This window comes from Rhodnius prolixus, unplaced genomic scaffold, assembly GCF_049639745.1.
Source record: "Rhodnius prolixus isolate KJV_2025 unplaced genomic scaffold, Rpr scaffold_2, whole genome shotgun sequence".
Taxonomy (NCBI): Eukaryota; Metazoa; Arthropoda; class Insecta; order Hemiptera; family Reduviidae; genus Rhodnius; species Rhodnius prolixus.
This window is the reverse complement of record NW_027411592.1, coordinates 4,193,499-4,215,053: the sequence shown is the minus strand read 5'-3', so window position 1 is coordinate 4,215,053 and position 21,555 is coordinate 4,193,499. Positions and strand designations below refer to the sequence as shown.

The following is a 21,555-nucleotide window of genomic DNA, read 5'->3' as shown; positions in this document are numbered from 1 at the left end:
GATCCAAAGGGATCGCAGTGGCATAGGCCTTGAGGGCCACCCTTTTAGAATCTTATCTTCTAACTTGAAAGTCTCCCGTCTTTGCTGAAAAAAAAGGAAAGGAAAGGTCCTAAAAGTTCTCTCTACTGGTTTAGGTAAATGGGCAAAGCAATTTAAGAAAGTTTTTCAATTAATGTGCAATAATTGCAGTAAGAGAAAATCAAATGAGTGTTTCTTCGTCACCAGATGTAAACAAAAGTTTGAATTCATGAAAAAAAAAAGCTTGAGATATGTATAATTTTCTTTATTATCAACACTTTTAACAAGGATTAAAAAATTACTACAAAAATTCTTCAACAATATGTTCATCTTCTTGTGTCCCCTCAGACTTCACACCAGACCTCTTAATCTTACAAGAAAACATTCTTATATCATTTGGAAGTGAAAGAAGTTGCAAAAGAAATTTCGATTTTTCTTCATATGTTCGTAATGCTAGACCCATTCTGTAAAAATAAATAGAATCTTTTAGAATCTACTTCCCAACCAGAATCCATATCAAAAATATTTCTAATGGAATACTCACTGTAAGAAATCATTAATGTTTTGAGCGTTAACTTTAGGATGGTTAAATAAAATAACAATTATACTCTGCAAATAAAATAAGATTTTTAATACTGAATATTATTGTCAAAGTATTTAAAAGTCTTACTTGTCAGAATAAAAATTAATAAATGTTCATCCGGTTGAGTATATACATTCACAAATCACAGCAGACGTAGGATGAGTTTGGTGCAAAAAAAGGAAACAGGATATTACGAAGGTCATTTCTGGCCTTGAACACTTCATCGTCAACATATACTGAACTGCCGATGTCACAAGGAAGTAAAAAAAAATTCTTAAGTTATTGCACATTGTTCGCGACATCAGAACAGCAAGCCAAGCGGTCCGATAAGCAAACATTTCCACCAAATCTACGATTTTAATATTCATGTTGCTAAGAATTTATAGTTAAATTACTACTTTATAAAACATCATGTTAAAGAACTATATAGAGAAAAGATGATTTACAAAAAAGCATTAGTGGTTACAGTAGTAGAAAGTTTTCTGTGTTTTAAAAAAATTAGAGCTGGCTTTAATCCTCAAATAAACTGTCCGATAAAAAAGAAACTTAGAATAAATAGAGAAGGTACGTTAGAAAGACAGCCTAGGTATTTTAGAAATCTGTTCGATTACTGAGAAGAAGTCCCACCAAAATTAATAAGCAGGTAAAAATGCAGATGTACAGGAACCACCTGAACTAGAAATAAGGAAGTAAAGCAATTAGGGGCTCAATAATAGCAAAGCAGAGGAGGTTCGATTACAAGCAGGACTAATTAAGTATGCAGGCGAAAAATCAGAGAGGAAATTTATGGTTTTATCTGAGTTTGGTAAGAAGATGCCTGAAATTTAGAAAATTTCTATTATTTACCCTTTTTCAAAAAAGATGTCTCTTTTAATCAGTAACTACAAAGTATTTTTAGACCAACTGACGAATAGTCTTAATGAAAATCTAAATGGACCAAAAAAAGTAGTTATATGTATCGAGTTGGGCCAAAATTTTGGGTAAGGCTCTGAAAAATTGTTCATACGTAAAGGAAAAATACAGGAAGATCCATTATTCCCTTTCTATTAATTCGGGTGTAAGAGAAGGGCATCTGAGCCTAGTAGCACCAATGGCACAATCTACTAATGTAAGAAAACAAAAGGCGTACGCTGACGATGTTATCCTAACTGGGGTTTCCCTAGTTTTGTTCCGTGCGTTAAAGGAGTTTCGAAGATTCATCGGAAATTTGGGCCTAGCAGTAATGAAATAAAGCAAGACAAAGATCATGGTCATTACCAGACGGAGCATTTGTGCATCTTACAATTTTAAAAAGTTTAACAGCTTTAAAATTTGGAGTCTGTTCTTACCGTGAAAAATAAATTTAGCGATGTAACAAACTAAGAGCATAAGCTGATAGCCCTGTAGAAAGTTTTAAGCTTCAGAGAAGCGAAGATAGTAATGTGCCAGACCCAACAGTGAGTACGCCATCTAAACATGGGTAATCACAAAAGAGGATGGAAAGCATTACATTCTTTTCTAGCATTAAGAGAGATCTTCGGCTTCTTTAAATGAGGGGAGAGGTACGAAATGAGAGGAACAGGATCTAGTAGGATAGATAAAATGGTTAATATTAAAAAAATGGAGGAGTAAATTGTGCCAAGAGAATGTAAAATTGCCACTCTCAAAGCAGCTAGATGTCACTGAGATTTCAGGTGGAGTTGGATTTGAGAAGGATCAGAATAAGGAGGTAGGAAATGATTGCCGCAGTGGCAGAAGAGTGGTTGGGGAGGCCAAAATTCTTCGTGGGCCGTAGTCATTAGGAAAAGAAGATGAAACATCGTACTTTAAAAACTTACTTTCCATATCACTGGTAAGAGTTTCCCATTCATATCTAACATATAATACACACAACGAGCAGCCGCTGACCAATTATGTTCTGAAGTACATTTCCTTAACTGCGAAAGAAGTAATTGTGTATTAGTAGGAAGCACTGAAATAGAATTCACTTATTAGTATTTGTTTCTCCGATTAAATTTAATAACATAATGAATTAGAAATGATATGCAGAAACTGTTTCTTACCTTCTGAGTTTGGTCGTCTGAGGTTTGGAATAGTACTATCATGTGAGCATAAATTTAACACTTTCCTTTTCACCTTTCTATTAAATACACTGTCCAGTGGACTGGTTTTCACATCTTTATTCTTGATTAATTTGACGGCCCTCAACTGATAATTAGTAAGCGTAAATAATTAGTAAATACAAAATAATTATGAAATGTTAGCATTTCATAAAAACTTACAAAATTGTCCTTAGTTGTTTTGCATTTCTCCTTTTTGACTTTCTTTTCATCCTTGTTGTTCTTAACTTTCATTTTTAGGCATTATAAATAGTAAATTACCTACTTTCAATTTACTATTACACTTGAATCAAGGTTACCATTCAACTTTGCCATGTATCCATTTCACGGCTTAGTGCCGGCTTTTCTTGCGACTCACCCAACATTACGAATTAAGTTCAAACCACATGAGTTAACCCTTCAACGGTTCGAAAACATTGTGAGATGGAAGAGGACACGAATGAGGACTGACTAATATCGATACATAAGCTTATCGCTAATATCGAAATACTTGCAGTACTAACTATAGTTTTCATTTAAAGCTATTGTTAGTTGTTTATTGAAAAAAAATTTAATGAGATAAATTGGCAAACAACATAATATCAATAAAAGTTTAACATTTTAGTAGTATCTTCAGAGCTGGATACTGTCATAGCACCTTGTTTTCCTTTTTTCCGGACTGTATCGAAATTTCATCCTTTATCAAAACTGATTTATCAGTAAGTGTGGAGTTTGATTTCCATTTAATAAGTTTCACTTCACACTATCGTCCAATTACATTGAAAGTTTGGGTTTTTCGTAGAAAGGAGTGTGGGTCTGGTGCGTGAATTTAACTGTTGACCGAATGAACTTCAATTAGTAAGTTTTATTATGGTTTTTAGGTAGTAATGTTCCTCCCAGGAATATTAAGTGCCGGATAGGGGTAAGTTAAGCTGGCATATAGGTTCAGGAATCATCTTTACAAGTGGGGCTTATTAGCTCGGAAACGTTGTGTAGATTGTGCCAGGAAGAGGAGGAAACTGCCTCTCGACTGCGTTGCAATCGAGCGGTTCCGCTATGAAACCTTTGGCTCTTTGAGACCAAAGGAGATAATAGCGCAAAAAGAACTAGTAGGGAAAGTCCTCAACCTCCTTATTAGAGGAGGTTTCGTTATTAGATCCGAAGGGGAGGGCACAATAGCCCTCTTTTGGCTGCGGTGCCGTGAGGCATAGGTTCCGTCCGATATTGTAATCTAATCTAAGCTGGCTTATGGTTTAGTAGATGCGGAACTTTAACGTGGGATGATTCGTGGTTATGCCCGGCTTTTAGGTAGAACGATTGAAACTGCGATCCGATAAGGATCTATGCATTCTTATTTCTAACTACCATTAATTAGGTACTACCCTACATTCTCCGGAAACAAGCAGCTGTTGGATCTTCTTCAAATGATTCGCACACATCGTACCAATCTTAGGTAGACGACTGGAAAGTCTTTATATGTATGAAAGTGTGTGTTGTTTGAGACATAACTTTTTAGATTATTTATTTATTTCTGTTGGGCATTTCAGTGTTACTACAGATACGAAAAGAAAAGACGAATGTTTACTCTGCCTTGTAGAGAAAATACGGATCTATATACAAGTAGTGATCCAAGTGTGTATGAATTTAGTAGGAACGAGGAATTTTGTTTTTCCAAACGATAAACGCATACTTCGGAATTACGGGTTGCTGAAGCGATCAGCTTTAAAAAATATTGGTTGAAGTGATTTGAGTACTTCAATCAATCTTATTTCTTCCACAAGTTTTAATTTTTCTTACTTTCATATCTTTTCTGTATTAGAACATCTCAGTTACTTCGCCTTAACAGAAGTTGGGCAGTTGCTATTTTGAACTTGAAAAAATCAGCCGCCTTTTGCTGGTTTGGAAAACTCAAATTTTGGTATATAACCTTAAGTTTTTGGCGGGATAGTAAAACTGTTGAGTGTAAACAATTTTGTTGGTGAAATTAGCGCCTGTCGGTAGCAAATAATCTAAGTATGTTCGGAAATTTTAAGGTACAATTTTCCAATTATAATTCTCCGGATAATCTTGGAATGTTCTCACGCTATTTTACAATAAAAATAAAAGTTTAAAGTTGTTTAGTCTTTCACTGAAGTTGTTTTCAATCAAAATTACTTATTTTCTGCAAGTTTTTATGGAAAGAAATAGTCTTGTGTACAATATATAAACCACTTGTTGGCTCCTAAATGTTTTCATTGATAAAACAATCACATTTTTACTTTGGTGTACCAAATAATGTATGGGAATTGTTTATGAATATATTATTTCATTATGATATAGCCAAATAGCTATAAATGTGCGATTGATATTTTTGAGTTTACAAATTTTGGGTTTGTATAGGTAGTATTGTTACCTATTAGCTTTTTTTTTTATTTTAATTGAACTTTCAGAAATTACGGACTGAATTGAGAATGACTTTGGGATTAGTTATATAAAAATTCTAAATAAGTGATAAATGTGAATAATAATATATTTTTTAAATTAGCTGGGAACACGGACCAAAAATAGTTTGTAGATCAACTGGCAGTTGACAATTAATAAGAGTGTTTGGAATTGTTTGTATTTCATTTTTAAGAAAAAACCTACTAAAACTAAGTAAAATAAAAGATCATTAATGTGATGGTAAAATATTACTTATAAAGGAGATTGCTATTATTGAATATTTAATATAAAAAAACTATTTTTCTCTCTTCAGAGGAACAGAGTTAATAATTCTTTTAGAACTAATCTATACGGTCCAAACATGAATCAGAACCTGCCAAACTTTCAACGGATTTGGAATTATAATAATGGCTGGAATCAAAATAATAATTTCCAAAATACGGTTGGTCATGAGTTTTTTTAAAATGCATTATTTCTCAAGTATTTTGCTACTAGGGCTCATTATTATTATATTTTTTTAGAGGCCAATTATAAATCACAACCGTGGATGGCATTCCCAAAGAAATCAAATGAGAAACGTTTCAGTAGATCCTAATAGAAGTCACGTGAATAATTTCAGTAATAAGTTAGTAGATCGTATACATGCTTTATTGTGGGAACACAATGAGGGGTTAAGAATTTTGATATAATATGAATGTCTTTATATTTGTTTTTCTTGTTGTAGAAAACCAATTGGTGGATTGACTGCAAATGCTGTAATTTTGAAAATCATGACAATTCTTTGTGTAAGTCACTCTGCGAATGTTTTTATAATTTATTTATTTATTTTTAAAGCCTGAGCAACTGAGGTTTTTCGGATATGCTCAGTTGTTTAGCTAATATCATATTGTCTTTTAAAAGTCTGTCCTCTTCCAATCTGGCAAGTTCTAGACTGAGAGTAAATGATCTTGTCTATGTATCACTGGGGGTTGTGGGAAGCCGGTGACTCAGCAGCAGACTCTCTTCAGAGCGAGCTCTGTAATTGCAATATTATTTTTTTCTATTTCATTTGAAATTATTTTGCACTCATGTTTGCCAATTTTACGACACTATCAGGCCTTGATTTACTATTTGGGAGTATATTAGAACACACTCCTTTTTTCCGTGTCTCCGAGACTTGTCTTCGCATATAGCGAACCACCGAAATTTTCATAAAGATCCACCTTAAAAAAAGTGACGCGTGAAAAACCTACATTAAATTTTTCTCGTGACATTTATTTTCAGCTTTTATTTTGCTTAAATTACACGAGCTTTCGTTTATCAGGGGCGTTTACAACTAGTCGTTGAACGTATTTTCCTTTATTATTATTGACTCTATTGTCATATACTACTTTGAGCAGTATAAAAAAAATAAAATCTGCTACAAACGAATGGCAATAATGAGATAGAATTATGTAAATAAAATATAAGTTCTCCCTTGCATAAAGAAATTTTCTTAGAGTTCTAAAGGATCTAAGTCAGACCGAAAGTCTGGGAAAGTGTATAAAAAGGTTAAAAACCAAGAAAATAATCACTTTATTTAAATTGGAATGACCCTAAGGTTGATTTACTAAACAAAGATTTTGAAGTAACCAATTGGCACTATTTCGAACACTTCCAGAGCGGGTGTGAAAGCGCTCGCGAATATGATAGAATTCGTGTATTGCTGACGCGCTGCTTCGGTAATGGCAATGTTGATGTGTCCGTTTGCTTCCAAAGCTTATTTTCTAGAAGGTAAGGATGCCCTCTGCTTCTTTCCACTCAAGATTGTACTTGTCTCTCATTGGTCAGTATTAGTGATGCAGTCGCCTCGTGTAATCTGTTTTTTTGGTGTCCTCCCTATTTGTCTTAAACATCTTTTCTTATTGATTCCACGTTACAAGCTTTATCAGTTGCAAGTGAGATGTTCGGAGATAACGCATTCACTCCTCAAAATATTTTCAATTTAAAGTTTTATTTTTAGGAAAAGTTTTTAATTTTATCTTCTTTAAATACTTATTTAACATGACTTTTTACAGGAAAAGAAGAAAAATGATCCAAACAGAGCTAAAAGTAATCCAAGCTTAAGTAAATATACTTCATTTCGTCTGATTTTTATAATCATAATTTTGACTCTTTTTTTTTTTTCATTATTTTAGCGAAATTACTTAAGAGGGAACCTCTTCCACCATTCACAGGGACTACGTGTATAGGTTAGTTGGTGGAAATAAATCTTGAAAGATAATTAAGATAAATTTATATATAAATTAAGATAAACATTCCCTAAATTTTCTGGGTAAGCCACGATGTTTTAAGCAACCTCTTACTATATCTGCTGGAAATTTTTCTAGTAAGGTTTGGTATCTAAATTGGAAGAGATACTTCAATGGATATTTTTAACTATCTAGTGTATTTAAACTTCTATCAGTATTGTCAATGTATTGCCAAAATTGACCAGAGGTCAGTCTTTTCTTGCTTTTTGCGATTTCCGCGAATACGCTAACGCACGTATGTATGTAAATACATATGTATGTACATAAGTGCGTTAAATAGGCCTAGTTCTTTTATTTAGGTACTCTGTAGAGCTGGAACAGCAGTATTTCTACAGTAGTCTCGTATATAAACCCAGTGATATTGAATCAGCTTTTTAAGCTTGGCAATTACAGAATTGGCAATGGTTTACAGAACATTTTCATGTTTGTGGTGAGTAAGCTACATACATATGTACTCCCCAAAAGTTGTCTTCAGAATTTTAGTGTATTTCTGTAGTTAGATTTAGACATTATATTAGGATTGTGTTAACACTGATTTTCTATTTGTTACTATAAACTGTTAAATTCCAGTTTTTACGGAATATCGTATGTATGTACATATATATTTCTTTAATTAGCAACTTTTTTATTTCAGGGGAAGAAGTTATTACTGAAGGATTTTTTTGCAAATATTGCAAATTATACCTCGCAGACAAAGAACAAAGTGATAAACATTTGTTGACAAAAAATCACCATAGAAATTTTGTAGAACGTTTAAAAGTAGATAATTTAAATTCATTGGAGTTGAATGAGGTTAGAGATCATCTGAAATAAATGTAATATTACTGGTTTTGTTTTCTTTTTATTTTAGTCATATGCCAGGTTGAAGAGATTTTTTTTTTAACTACGCCGAATTAGTTGTTTTTTTACTTAATTTTGTTTTTTCTTAATAAAATACTTTTTTCTTTTCGGAAAGTTTTATTTTCTATTTTGCATTTGTTTTCTATTTATTATATTCTCCCTTTTTGAATTTCATACCAAGACTTACACTGGGCCAAAAAAGTCTGAACACTAACCTAAATTTTATTACTTTTATTATTATCTTATTAGAAACTTCTTTTATTTTCAAATGAAATATACTATTCGATAGAGAGAAACCAGAATTTTTCATTTTATATTCAATCTTTTATTTTTGTTCAACAGGAATATCACAATTAAATGTTTAACAAAACAACACCCCAAACGAATGCAAAAAAAGTCTGTGAACACTTTGCAGAAATAAATCATTCTTACACATTGTACGTGAGTTATAAATTTTAAAAACTTGTAGGACCTCCTATGTTCCTAATCACTTCCAACAAGCGAGCTTTCATCGATCCTAATAATTTTGTGGTCGTCAATGTTGGAATTTTATCCCACTCTTCTAAAATAGCGTTTTTTAGTTGTTCACGGTTTCTTATCCCTCGTTTATTTATTTCGCGGCTGATTTCATCCCACAAATGTTCTATTGGGTTAAGGTCTGGCAATTGTGGAGGGGTGTTTAGGCGCCAGAGTGTATTATTTAAAAGCCATTCCCGAGTTTTTAGTGCGGTATGTTTCGGGTCATTGTCTTGTTGGAAGACAAACGTTCCCTCCAACCCTAATTTTTTTGAATTTTCTTTTAAATTGCGTCTTAATATATCCACATACACATATTGGTCCATCATACCATTAATTAGATCTAACTTGCCCACTCCTTTAGCACTCATGCACCCCACACCAGAATGTTGCCTCCCCCATGCTTAAAAGTAGGCTTCATATTTTTCATTTTCATAGCTTCATTTCTTTTTCGCCACACTTTTTGTCGTCAATCAGACCCACATACATTGAATTTCGACTCATCTGAAAAGATTACGGTTTCCCAGAAACTAGAAAGCTTAGAAACATATTCTTTCGCGAAATCCAATCGGCGGTTACTATTTATTTTATTGATTAAAGGTTTTTTCCTCGGGACTCGACCGCAATAATCGTATTCATGTAATTTATTTCTAATTGTCTGTGGTGTTACGCTTACACATAACCACTTGATAATTCTTGACTGATTTTTTGAGCGCTTGTCCTGGGTTCTTCTCGAACAGACTTCAGAATTTGCCGTTTATGAAAGGAATTAAGTTTTGGTGGCCGTCCACTGCGTGGCCTACTAATCACATTTCCGTACTTTTTAATTATATTATGCACCGTTGAAGGGTTTTTTTGAACTATCTTCCCTATTTCTCGAATACTTTTTCTTTCATTTCGCAACGTCACAATAAGTTCTCGAATTGGTCTGGGAACTTCCATATTAGTGGTTAAATATGTACTAATTAGATTATTTATTCACAAAACTGACTGTAGTGGTTTCTACAATACAATAGAGAACTTTGAAACTTTATTCAATCGTTTTTCTGTTTGTTATCTTAATGTTTTTACATATTTATACAGCTGTTCACAGACTTTTTTTGCATTCGTTTGGGGTGTTGTTTTGTTAAACATTTAATTGTGATATTCCTGCTGAACAAAAATAAAAGATTGAATATAAAATGAAAAACTCTGGTTTCTGTCTATCGAATAGTATATTTCATTTGAAAATAAAAGAAGTTTCTAATAAGATAATAATAAAAGTAATAAAATTTAGGTTAGTGTTCACAGACTTTTTTGGCCCAGTGTACATATTAAATGTTGCTCTTGGGAGCCACAAATAAAGTTATCCTGTGAAGTTGGATGTTATGCAAATGACTATTATTAATACTGCTGCCTTGACGGCAGTTAGTCGAATTTTGAAGACTCAAAACTTCCTTCTTTGATAACAAAGTATGATATAAATCGAATCTTCGCGTAGACTGCATTGCACTAAAGAGGATAATCGCGTTTTAAGATGTGAAATAGAGTACTTTAAAGTAATTAAAAAGAATAGAGGAAAAAATTTCTCCTCGATAAATATTCAGTTTTTCGAGGAACTCAAATATCATCAGTTGACATTTAAAATCTACTATTTCTAAATGTGCACATAAGAGCCGACGTCTTTCAAGTTCGGACAATGAGTCTTTTGGACATGGTAACACTTGTTGGACGCAAGCTTTCGTTATCAGGACCAGCTGGATGCCCTTGATTGCTGAAGACCTTTGAAAATATAGGTTTCATTATCATCCATCAACACTTTCCATTCTACTTAAGGCTTAGTAGGTCAAAACTTTTGATCAGAAAAGAGATTTTAAGTAAAAAATCAGGACACTAATGTTTATTGATAATCAAATTTGGTTCTGAATCATATATTTGAATTGTAGCTTTAAAGGGTTCAATTCACCAAATAGAAGGTAGTTAAAGAAGAATGAATTTAGTGGGAGCTGCCTCTACTAAATTCAATAGTGATGATATCTTCAATTCGTTTGTAGCGGACTATTTCAACAGCGATTCAACTGTGCCAAAGCGGTGTGGCGTCAACGGCTAATATTGCTATGTCTGCTTGCTCTTGATGCATCCTGAGACTTAACCTAAATCAGGCACTAGCTCCCGTGGCTTTCTTGAGTTGCGAAATTCCTTGTAAGTAATCTCTTACCTGATTAGAAAAGAAACCTATCGATTTGAATTTTATCATATGAAGTTTTCGTATTTGAAGACTTTTATAACGGAAAGAATTTTTTTGTATTTAATAAAGAAGGGCGCGATTCTCTTAAATTTATTCTAATTGCTAATTGAGGATCGTTTTGAACTGAGAGTTTATGATTGCCGAGGAGAGTTTGTAAATGAATGACATTTGCTGTGCCCTATTTGTTAATATTTTTAATTGACGTTTATAAAAAAGTTCTTCAGGAGCAGTTTTCCGAATAAGGAAAACCTTTCAAATCTCTTTACCTGGTAATTCTCGCCTTGGCTGTTTCATTTCCATTAGTGAATCACATAAAAAGATAAACTAGAGATAAGAAACTACTTTCAATAAATGGGGTACTGAAATCGTACAGTACCAATAAAAATTTTTGAAAAGACTTTCTGACCACAATGTCTCTCCTACATTATAATCGATTCACAGGGTGGGTCATGTTCCCTACTAAATTACAGACAAGGAATCTTAAAATTCTTATAACCCTCTCTTTCTCACACACCTTCTTTCTATATATATCTATGTATATATGTAATCTAATATCATACATATTAGATAACACATCTCACAAATTTAAGGATTAGTTTAAAAAATATTTAATATAATGTTTTAAAATTGTTAACATAGTTTTTATTCTAATTACTTAAAAACCAATAACGTTTGTAGTATTATATTTTATACAATATATATAAATAAAGTGTTATATACATGTAAAAAATATTTAAAAACATTTTATTTCAACAAGAAGGTGATTAGTGGGAGTACCACGCATTCACAATTGACCTGGCGGCAATGTATCCTAGTGCCCAATAAATTGCAATTTTGTATTATTTAATTTCTTCAACATAAGTTGCTGGAAATATACCTACAACACCGTTTAATTCGCCTAGCCACCACCCGTCAGGTTGTTTGTCATGAATATTAATTATATCACCTGTAACATTTAAAAGTAAATACAGTTGGTTAATATAATTTAAAAGTGACTAAATATAAATAACTAATATTTTAATTTAGTACCAGGATTCAACGTCAGCTCATCATAAAGGTTTGCTGTATAATTATATAATGCTTTACAGCGTTGTGGTGATGCCTCAGGAACTTTTATCACCGATGTTTCGAAATCTTTTTCACTACCTTGGCTAGAGAATTCATCTAAAAATTAACACATTTATGTTTAAACAACAAAATACAAATTAATCAGTTTTTTAATTATGCTTTAAAAGTAAAAGTAAAAATTCCAAAACTTGGAATATTTTTAAATATCAAGAGGGAGGGAACCAGCAGATGCGTTCGCTCACCTTCAGGATGAATTGTGCGAAAATCTCGTCTTATTTAGTTAGAAAAAATGCACTTTTTTGATATGTATTACTAATTATTAATATTATAACCAAGTTATAAAATTTCACGATCCATTCAGACCTTTTTAATCAGTTACTTGCTTGTAACTGGTCTGATAAAGAAGGTGCAAGCAAAAAAAAGTGAGTATAATGGAGAATGGTTCTGAGCGTGCGATAGAATTTCCATTACTGTGCGGATTTGATTTTTTTTTTATATAAATGTATACAACGATGGTGATTAACAACTTTTATTTCAAAAATTTTCCAGGAAAATTCGATTAACGGCACTTCTGGGAGAGAGAAGACGTAAGATTTTCTCTAAAAGACCACGGTACAATTGGATTAAAGGGACTTCCAAGGAGAAGGGGTGGAATTATTTTCTCAAAAGTATGTTTTCACTATAATGGAAAACTCTGGAACTGATTATTCATCTTATAATCTCGGCAGTATAAATAGCCTGAGAAAATGTAGCCAGTTTTCTAACCGAGATAGTATTCTTCAGTGCCGTACAGCCCGAATCCCCCTTCTGTATGGGAGTCAACCCAGAGCTTGTGGTCATAAGCTTAAAGTAATTACGTAATTATTTTGGGAAGGTTTAGGTGTTGAATTAAAATGTCCATATGTCAATCTGATATTGCCTGATTGTATAATGACAATTATATTTATTTTACAGCTTTAAGAGATCATATTGTTTAAATTACTTTGTAAGCATATTCTCTGAAATAATCGTGCTGAAAGTGATTCATATCCTTGGATGAAGAAATAGATTTAACATTTTAAAATTTTAATAATTAATACAACTACAATTATTAATAAAATCAAATAGTGCGAGAAAACATACGAGGATATTTATTTCTAAATTTACGTAAAATATGGTACAAATATTACCAAAGTCACTGTCCGGTTGAACAGAAGTGCCATCTGCAGTGCCTCTATCAACCCAGTCAGAATATTCAGATGATAGATCATTTGTTTCGTTGTGAACCCAAGGTGGCACCTTCAATGTAACAACAAGAAATTAATTTTAAATTTAACATGATTTTTTAAATATAATTCATATAAAGTTATATGAATAACGCGATCATCATTAAAATGTATTATTCGCTAGCTACACAAATAATTTCGCCAAGCATACAAATTGAATGTTATATGAAACATCAGATTATAAGCAAAGTAGCTTGTCAGAGAAAGAAAATCTGTAGTTTATAATTTGTTTATTATTATTTTAGTTTGTATCAGAATTTAAAAATCAACTTAATTAATTTTAAATTAATCATAATCCAATTATTTCATCAAATAAATATAATATATTCATTTCAAACTCATGGCTCAGGTTTTTAAACAAAATTACAATTAAATTGGAATTTAATTACTACTACATTTTTAATCACCTAATAATTTTAATTACAACTGTTCTTCATACTTCATTAAGAGAAATTTTGGTTTCTTTTTTTTCACCCAGAAGTAATATTGAAAAACGTGGTTCTTTTTTAAGAGCAATTTTAAATATTGATTTTTTATTATTTAATTAAAAGTTTAGTTAGTTCTTTTTTACCCATGTCTGCATAGAGATTATTTTATAATGAACTTAATATTTCAAAGAACCTTAAGAACTGATTGTTGATATCCCTGCCTGTCTCTCGTAACATGGATATGACCTGCTAGTGGATGAGAAACCGGCGGACCACCTTCCAGTTCTGCTAGGGCACTCTGAACTTTATACCTGGCGGCTTCCAGATAAGTCAACATCGATCTCATCTAGTAAACAGAAAATCAGTTATACTTAAACTGAAAACATGCATTAATTCTAGCAACTTTAATACAATTATTAGACTAACATGATGTAGTTTATCATGAACATTTTGTTGTGAATCTTCAGATGCGAATGTTGGCGTCTGTTTAAGCGCTCTAGCCAGATTTTCTACTCCTACTTTTCCTCTTCTTTCACGTTCCAAATCAGCTCTGATTAATTGTAATAGGTTTATCAAAGCCTGTTGAAATAAAAACATGTTATAAAAGATTTTAAAATAAAATGCGCAAATTCTAACATCAAGGCGGGAGAAATAACACAGCAACACTCCCCACACTACTATCTTAAGGAAAGGAAATCGCTGGGCTATTGGTGTTTTTCTAGGAACGTTATCTAAACTGCAGGATTATAAGTTGACAGATTAAAGGAAAAAGGGAATGGTGGCATTTGTATAGCAAGATTGGGCTACTAGATTATGAAAGATGGTTAAATATACATTATTACATTGGAAACTATGGGTTCCGAATTGAAAGCATTAGAGATTTCAGAGATAGGAAGTTTCTGATTTTCTACGTTAAAACACCTTAAAGCGAGATTGTGTATGAGAAGTTCATTGTTTAACAAGAGCCTGGATTTATTGTTAAATAACCTATTCAATCGTCAGAAGAGTTAAGTTCAATTCTTTTCAGAAGTACACTTGGTTCCAATTTAGCGCCTTATCTACAAATTTTATGTAGCGAATGATGATGACTGCGAAAATAATAGTTTCTTTTGATTTCATTTTTCAGTTAGAGGCATAGAATTTGATTGTCGCTAAGTGAATGAGAATAGTCAAACTAGAGATGCTTTTTCAAAATTATTATTAAAAAGCGTACTGCGGAAGGAACTAACCACATTTTCAACATTAATTGGGGAATTTGCCCTCGTTCAACATATTAAAGTGAAAAAACTAACTTGTTTTCTACGATCCCTATTCATGGCCAGGGCAGTGTGTTCTGGGTAAAAATCGGGCAGCATCTGCTCCTGAGAAGGCTCGGTTGCAGCCCTGAGTGTTGCCACTATTTCAAGATCCTTATCTATATCACAATTTTCCAATGGTTCTACTATACGACTGCTCATCTAAATTTTGAACAAAAAGAACAGTTGATATGATTAAAATTATAAATTCACAACTATTAATAAAATGGATTCATTGAGTCATTATTATTTATGTGGTACATTTTTCGTTAATGAAATAGGTACTTGATTATCATTAACATTTAGATATTAATCACGATGAATGAAATTAATTTTACTCGCACCAGTAAAGTTACTACGAATTTAAAACAACTATACCGATTTTACAAATCTCAATTACTTCTTTTTGCCTAGGTGATAAACGAATAGGAGACATCAATATCACGGAACAACAGACCTGCAGAACTGCAGTAAAAAAACGAAACTTTACTTCGAAATTTTACGTCGAGTAAAGTACTTAAGAGCCTTCAAGAATTGATTTGTTAATGTAATTTACTATAAGGAAAATAATTTTCCTACCTGAGTAAACTTTGGCCCAAGATTATTATGATTTTGCACATAAGATGTGGCGAGATCCTTTAATCCCCTTAACCTTTCTTCCTCTATTACCTACAAAATAAATAAATACATACATATACATGTAACTTGATTATAAATTAAAATTTCTCTTTTATACACTGGGCAAATGAATTTGGGCATTTGGACAGCCTCTGATTTAAAGCTTCCAGGTTCATAAAAGATGCTTTAGATTGTCAATTTCAAGGAAGGCATCTGTGGCGAGTCTTGTCTAGTGGACTTCATTTTGGATCTCTGGGCACAATGCCAACTTCATGGGTCATGTGCCACATTCTCTCTGGACAACTAAGACGTGTGAGGAGATTGGAAACTTATCTAAAGAGAAGAGCTATGCTGCTAATGCACGTGTTTCTGGGATTCATTAATCTAGGATCTACTACCGACCATCTTTTACCGTAATTCTTAAGCTTCCAGTCCTAACACACATTTTTTCAAACTCAGATTTTAAAAATATATTTAACCATTGCTAAACATAAAACTAAAAAAAAAAACGGAAATGACACATTTGGAGAAAGCCATTTCTTCAATCATCAGTGTTCATCCTTATTGTTGAATCTAAGCGTATTCACCTTCATTTACAGTCCACTGGCTCCCCAATGTAACAACATAATTTTTCGCCCTTTCACACCTTGATAAGACACTGAAGTTCTTAATCAGAAGAACATCTTTATAAGTTACAGAAGGATTATTGACTGCCCAAATCCCTGGAAGTTGTTTTATTTTATTTTTTGTTTGCGATAATAGTGATTTTTAATAAACGTTCGCACAAAGTTAGTTATCGCAACGGTTCACGCATGCTTATTTTATCAAATAATAGAAACAATCTCCATCTAATTGTAATGGTGTTTGTCTAATCGCAGAAAGTAAATAAGTTACGAAAGAAGTGGTATCAATACAAACCTGAAAGCAATGGCTTCCTCTAACAATTGCGGATTCCCATTCCAATCTGGACCGTTCAGCTCTTAAACATACTGTATAATATTCAACGTCCGCTTTCTTTACACATTCTTCTGCTTTTCGCCTTTTTGATTCCAACTGTAATTAATAAGTTAATTATTATTATATGTATAGAAGAAAAAATTATAAAACAGCAATACATAACTACGTATGGTTAGAAAAAAGAGAATAATTAAGAGAAGTTTTAAAAGAAGTTTGTTGCTAAAAGATGTCTTGATCAGGGATATGCAAATTTTAAGCGTAAAAAATCAAAGATTTTAAGAAAGCAACTCAAATAATAGCGGCTATTTGCTTAGAACGAATTGGATTTTTAATGTCAGATAGGTCAAATGGATTTTTAAACTAAGAGTGGAATTGTCTTGTACACATAGGTATTTATTTAATGGAAATATGATGTTCTCTTTGTATTCTGGAGTATAATATGTAGTTAATACATCATTCAAGAATAGCATATGATTGCAGCATCGGCATCATCATTACCTGTAACCATCTACATTTCTTTATTCTAGCTGTGCTTAATATTTAGCAATTTGAAGTAGTAGTTGTTTTAAAATATCAATGTCATTAATTTTAATTTTTTCAAGTTTCTGTTCTCCTTTAATAAATTCGTTTGTTTAAAAACAAAATCCTAATTTATTTAAGTTTTTAGTATTATTGGTAAATTATTTTATTGTAATCTTATTTTGTATCTGATGCTGGATGCATTTTCAAATAGTATTGAAAGTACGATTAGTGACAAATCTGGAATTTCTAGACTACACAAATGATTATTTGGAAATTATTGCACGAGAAAGCTAGATATTTCTAACATATGAAATAAAGATCTAAGTGCTTAGCAAAGGGCTGAATTGTATAATGGTATTTCTGCAAACAATTTGTCGCTCACTTCTGTAATGAAAGAGAATCGTTATGGGAACAACATTCTTTTGTTTAAATAAACATCTTCTACAAAAAATGCACAATTTCGAGAGGTTCACAATGATATTACAGAGGAAGAAATAATAGAGATAATTAAAGCACCTCGGAGTTTTCATTCAGAAATGATACAAATAAAAAGATTGATTCGGAAGAACAGGGACGAAAGACAGAAAAAATGAAAACTGTGGTCGTGTACAAAATGTTGGAACTTGGCCGCTTCAAAGCTCAATGCAAAGGTTTGAGGACGAAGGTAAAACGGAAGAGTATACGAATTAGAAAGTATGCAAATTATTTTGGTATACAATTTTTGTTTTATCATGAGCGACAAATATCTTGCCGCTGTTTCAGGTAAGAAAAGACTATTAATTAATTATGGATGATAGTAAAATTTTTTTCAAGAAAGCAAAGCCATTGATTTGCTTCTAGTGCTAATATAGTATATCACTATATGCTTTATACCGAACCATTTTGCTGCTGAAGATTCATCAGCAGTATTTTAAGGGAAGTTAACATGGATACTATTATGGGCTCAGACCACTTAAAAATCATAATTTAATATAAAATTGTAAGGCATACCTGAGTTAACATCAAAGTAAATGAAAATTAAGCCACATATGTGGATTTAAAAGTCAATCTCAGGAATTAGAAAACATGAAGTAAAGCAGAGATACCTTTGTATAACTTAAGTTTCTGGAATATAAAGGAGAACTTGCCATAGTTCGAAACTCGTAAAGAAAAAAAAAAAAGAATCTCTGGGCTAATTTCTGCAACAACATGAATAAATCACCATCCATTAAAGTCATATGGATAAAAACTAAAGCATCTTTTGTCAGCCAATTATTTTCCGTCAGATAACAACCAATGAATAAATGGCAATAAAATTCTGTTTTCGTTTTTCTTTCTTCAGCAGAGAAAACTTCACATTTTCTAACAAATTATTATTTTTTTGCTGTTCTACTACATCAAACTGCTAAGCGTCAACTATAAACGCAATAAAATCCAATAAAAATTTCACTCCTGGTAAAGATGGAAACATTTTTATGTATACCTATAAGTTATCGGAATAATTTATGTAACTCGACGTTTGTAAAGTAGTGTCAATATAAGACATGTCAATTGTTTCTGATAAGAACTATATTCATTAAAAAATAAAGTTAACTACATATATAACTATAAAGTTTATTATAACTATAATTGCAAGTTTTACTTTATATTGTGCTTAGTAAATAAGAATCTTTGATGTACTAAATTAAATGTAAATTCTATTGTTGGTGGGTTTTATATCATTAAAATAGTATTATTACTTTAACTCGTTTTAACACAATTTCAAAATTATGAAATAAACGAATTCTGAAATAATATAACAATAATAATAAATAAAAGTTGAAGTTAAGAAAGAAATAAACCGGCACTTGTTGCTTAGCTGCTTACCTTTGTCTCCTTATCTGTTCCCTGTTTATGGATATGCAAGGAACTAGCCGAGAGTCTGCTGTTTCTGTTTTCGCTGTTCGGTTCACGTAATTTTTCATTTTCACGAGCACATGTAAAACTATTTTTTTTCGCTTTACTTTCAGCCGCCCGCCATTCCGCTAAGTTTTTACCTAAAATTTAAAAAAAAACGAGTAAATGAAACCTCATAATAAAAAAACAAAAAATATTGATGCATTCATGAGTAGTGATGAGCGTATTGATACGTAATGTTAGCACGTATATTTTTTTTTAAGATCTTACCACTTTTGTCTACAGCAGTCTCAACATATTTTCGGGTCCTGTGTTGCGACTCTAACAACTGTTTTAATGGCTTTACTACTTCTTCACATACAGCCGAAGCAAAGTGTCTGTAAAAAATTATCAGATTTTGTATTATTAAAGCTGTAGACCCTGCTACACTTAAAAGTTTCTTAGTAATTGTGAACAGACATATCTTAACGATACATGGTAATGGCTTGCGCACTTTGCGCCAACAAGCCCATTCTTCCCGAAAATAAAATAAATCCAAAATAAGCTATAAGCTCAACAACTAGTGCATTAGATTCCCACATGGAGATACCGCGTTCGAGAATCTGGCAGCAGTCTTATATGTCTCTTCCTAGCAGCTTCTCTCACCCGATTATCGGCTAATGGGAACTATCGTCCGCATCGAGAGAAATGAGATATAGAAAGTTAAACTTTGAAGGTTTGCAAATTCCTTCAGATTTGAAACCATTATATCTCTCTTCGTTCAGTTGAGAATTCAATGAATTCTTTACTGAATTGTAGAGAAAAGTTAGCTCTATGATTGATATAAATTGCAATGTTTTAGGTAGGGTAGTTAATCAGATATCGAAGGTTAAATTTTGGAGGTTTACAAATACCTTCAAATTTCAAACCTTTATATCTCTCTTCGTACTGATGAGAATTCAATGAATTCTTTACCGAATTGTAGAGAAAAGTTAGCTCTATGATTGATATAAATTGCAATGTTTTAGGTAGGGTAGTTAATCAGAAATCGAAGGTTAAATTGTGGAGGTTTGCAAATACCTTCAAATTTCAAACCTTTATATCTCTCTTCATATCGATCAGATTTTAATATTTCTGTACTAAATTGTAGAGAAAACATTACTCTATAACCGACATAAATTACAATGTTGTAGTGATTATACATATTGAGATATTGAAGGTTAAATTTTGGAGGTTTTACGTTTCATTAAAATTTCCAACCTTCCTATGTCTCTTCGTATTGATCAGACATTAATGATTTCTGTACTAAATTGTAGAGAAAACTGTACTCTATAACCAACATAAATTACAATGTTTTAGTTTATAGTTATTGAGATATTGAAGGTTAAATTTTAGAGTGTTTATATTTCGTTAAATTTTCAAACCTTTATATCCCTCTGCGTATTGGTCAGATATTAATAATTTCTATATCAAATTGTAGAGAAAACATTACTTTATTACCGACATAAATAGCAATGTTGTAGTGATAATTGTAAATGAGATATACACGGTTAAATTTTAGTGGGTTTACATTTCGTTTTACATGAATCTCTCTATTTACGTTATTTTTATTTCTCACGATGTTTGTTTACTCGATTAAGCATCACCATCTATAAATTCTATTTTTGATTTACAGAAGCTCCTGATGAAGTCCCAATAGCACCAGAAACGAAGAGACCAACAACAAAATTTTTGAAGTTTCCCCTCAGGCTAATACCGAAAGTTCTTCTTTTTAATTTAAACCCTTATTATTTCAGTGTAAGTTATTTAAACCCTTATTATTTCGGTATATGTTATTTAAACCCTTATTATTTCAATATAGGTTATTTAAACCTTTATTATTTCAGTTGAGAGGTGGTACAATTTAACAATTAGAAAAAGTATGATTTTCTGGTATTTTAAGTAAGATTCAGCTCTAATTTGAGAATAATGTGCAGGACGTGTGTAAAATATTATTTTCTTCTGTAGTTTTTTGGGAGTATTGGGGAGCGGTCAAGGAAAAATCTATCAATAACAGTCGAAAACTAAACCATCATTCTTCTGCAGTGTTTTAAGGAAGCTCTCTGAGATTCTATAGTGGCCTTCCACACCAAACAGTAATGAGATGTGCAGCTACATTTTTATGTTTGCTACTTTGGTTTGTTTTTTTAATAGTAAGTTGGAAAAATAAGGTTTTTATTATTATTATAAAGTTAAATGATACTTTATGGTTACTTTAGATTAAATTAATGCAATATAACGAAAGTATACCTGTGAATGTCCGCCTGAACATCCATTTCTAAGGCTATCCTGTGCCAAGCAGAATTCACTGAACCTGAACCTTCCTTAGTTGCTTTAACTAACTTTGATGATAGTTTAGCCAGGGTTTTGGAATATTGACTTTCTGCTTCAGACCTGAAAATTAAACAGATTAATAGGCAACAGAACCTAGCAGATCCTTCATAAGGATTTCGTTCTTCTGGTTTTTGAACAGTTACAGAACAAAAACCTCAACTAACAGGTTAATCATTGGTATGAAGAATTGATATTTTTTACTTTTACCACTAATGTCTCTTT

General features: G+C 32.0%; 3 protein-coding genes across 9 annotated transcripts in view; 1 reads left to right on the top strand and 2 right to left on the bottom strand.

Moving 5' to 3' along the window:
* Positions 1-268: 268 nt before the first annotated feature.
* On the bottom strand, positions 269-3,115 carry LOC141450297 (uncharacterized). The gene is made up of 5 exons (XM_074120601.1): positions 2,863-3,115; positions 2,644-2,788; positions 2,419-2,552; positions 563-627; positions 269-482 (listed from the first exon to the last, which is right to left on the bottom strand). The coding sequence occupies exons 1-5, from the start codon at positions 2,932-2,934 to the stop codon at positions 320-322; spliced, it is 579 nt and encodes a 192-aa protein (XP_073976702.1). The 5' UTR covers positions 2,935-3,115; the 3' UTR covers positions 269-319.
* A 146-nt stretch (positions 3,116-3,261) lies between these two features.
* On the top strand, positions 3,262-9,025 carry LOC141450296 (uncharacterized). Of its 7 annotated transcripts, none has more exons than XM_074120598.1 (7): positions 3,262-3,398; positions 5,414-5,542; positions 5,622-5,725; positions 5,825-5,885; positions 7,137-7,170; positions 7,257-7,310; positions 8,005-9,025. In XM_074120598.1, exons 2-7 carry the CDS (start codon positions 5,462-5,464, stop codon positions 8,181-8,183), a joined length of 513 nt encoding a protein of 170 aa, XP_073976699.1. In that variant the 5' UTR covers positions 3,262-3,398; positions 5,414-5,461; the 3' UTR covers positions 8,184-9,025. The 7 variants fall into 7 exon arrangements, with proteins under 7 accessions (XP_073976699.1, XP_073976697.1, XP_073976700.1 ...); XM_074120596.1 differs by having other exon boundaries at positions 3,397-3,537; XM_074120597.1 differs by lacking the exon at positions 3,262-3,398 and adding an exon at positions 3,558-4,132.
* Positions 9,026-11,572: 2,547 nt separating this feature from the next.
* The window catches only part of LOC141450291 (nostrin-like), a 38,711-nt gene continuing 28,728 nt past the window's right edge, over positions 11,573-21,555 (bottom strand). The window contains exons 6-16 of the mRNA XM_074120583.1: positions 21,250-21,393; positions 19,252-19,358; positions 18,952-19,121; positions 16,546-16,680; positions 15,589-15,678; positions 15,007-15,171; positions 14,141-14,293; positions 13,908-14,060; positions 13,191-13,299; positions 11,983-12,117; positions 11,573-11,899 (exon numbers count right to left, since the gene is read on the bottom strand). Of these exons, the coding sequence (XP_073976684.1) occupies positions 11,793-11,899; positions 11,983-12,117; positions 13,191-13,299; positions 13,908-14,060; positions 14,141-14,293; positions 15,007-15,171; positions 15,589-15,678; positions 16,546-16,680; positions 18,952-19,121; positions 19,252-19,358; positions 21,250-21,393 (1,468 nt within the window). The 3' untranslated portion in view covers positions 11,573-11,792. The remainder of the gene's footprint in view (positions 11,900-11,982; positions 12,118-13,190; positions 13,300-13,907; positions 14,061-14,140; positions 14,294-15,006; positions 15,172-15,588; positions 15,679-16,545; positions 16,681-18,951; positions 19,122-19,251; positions 19,359-21,249; positions 21,394-21,555) is intronic.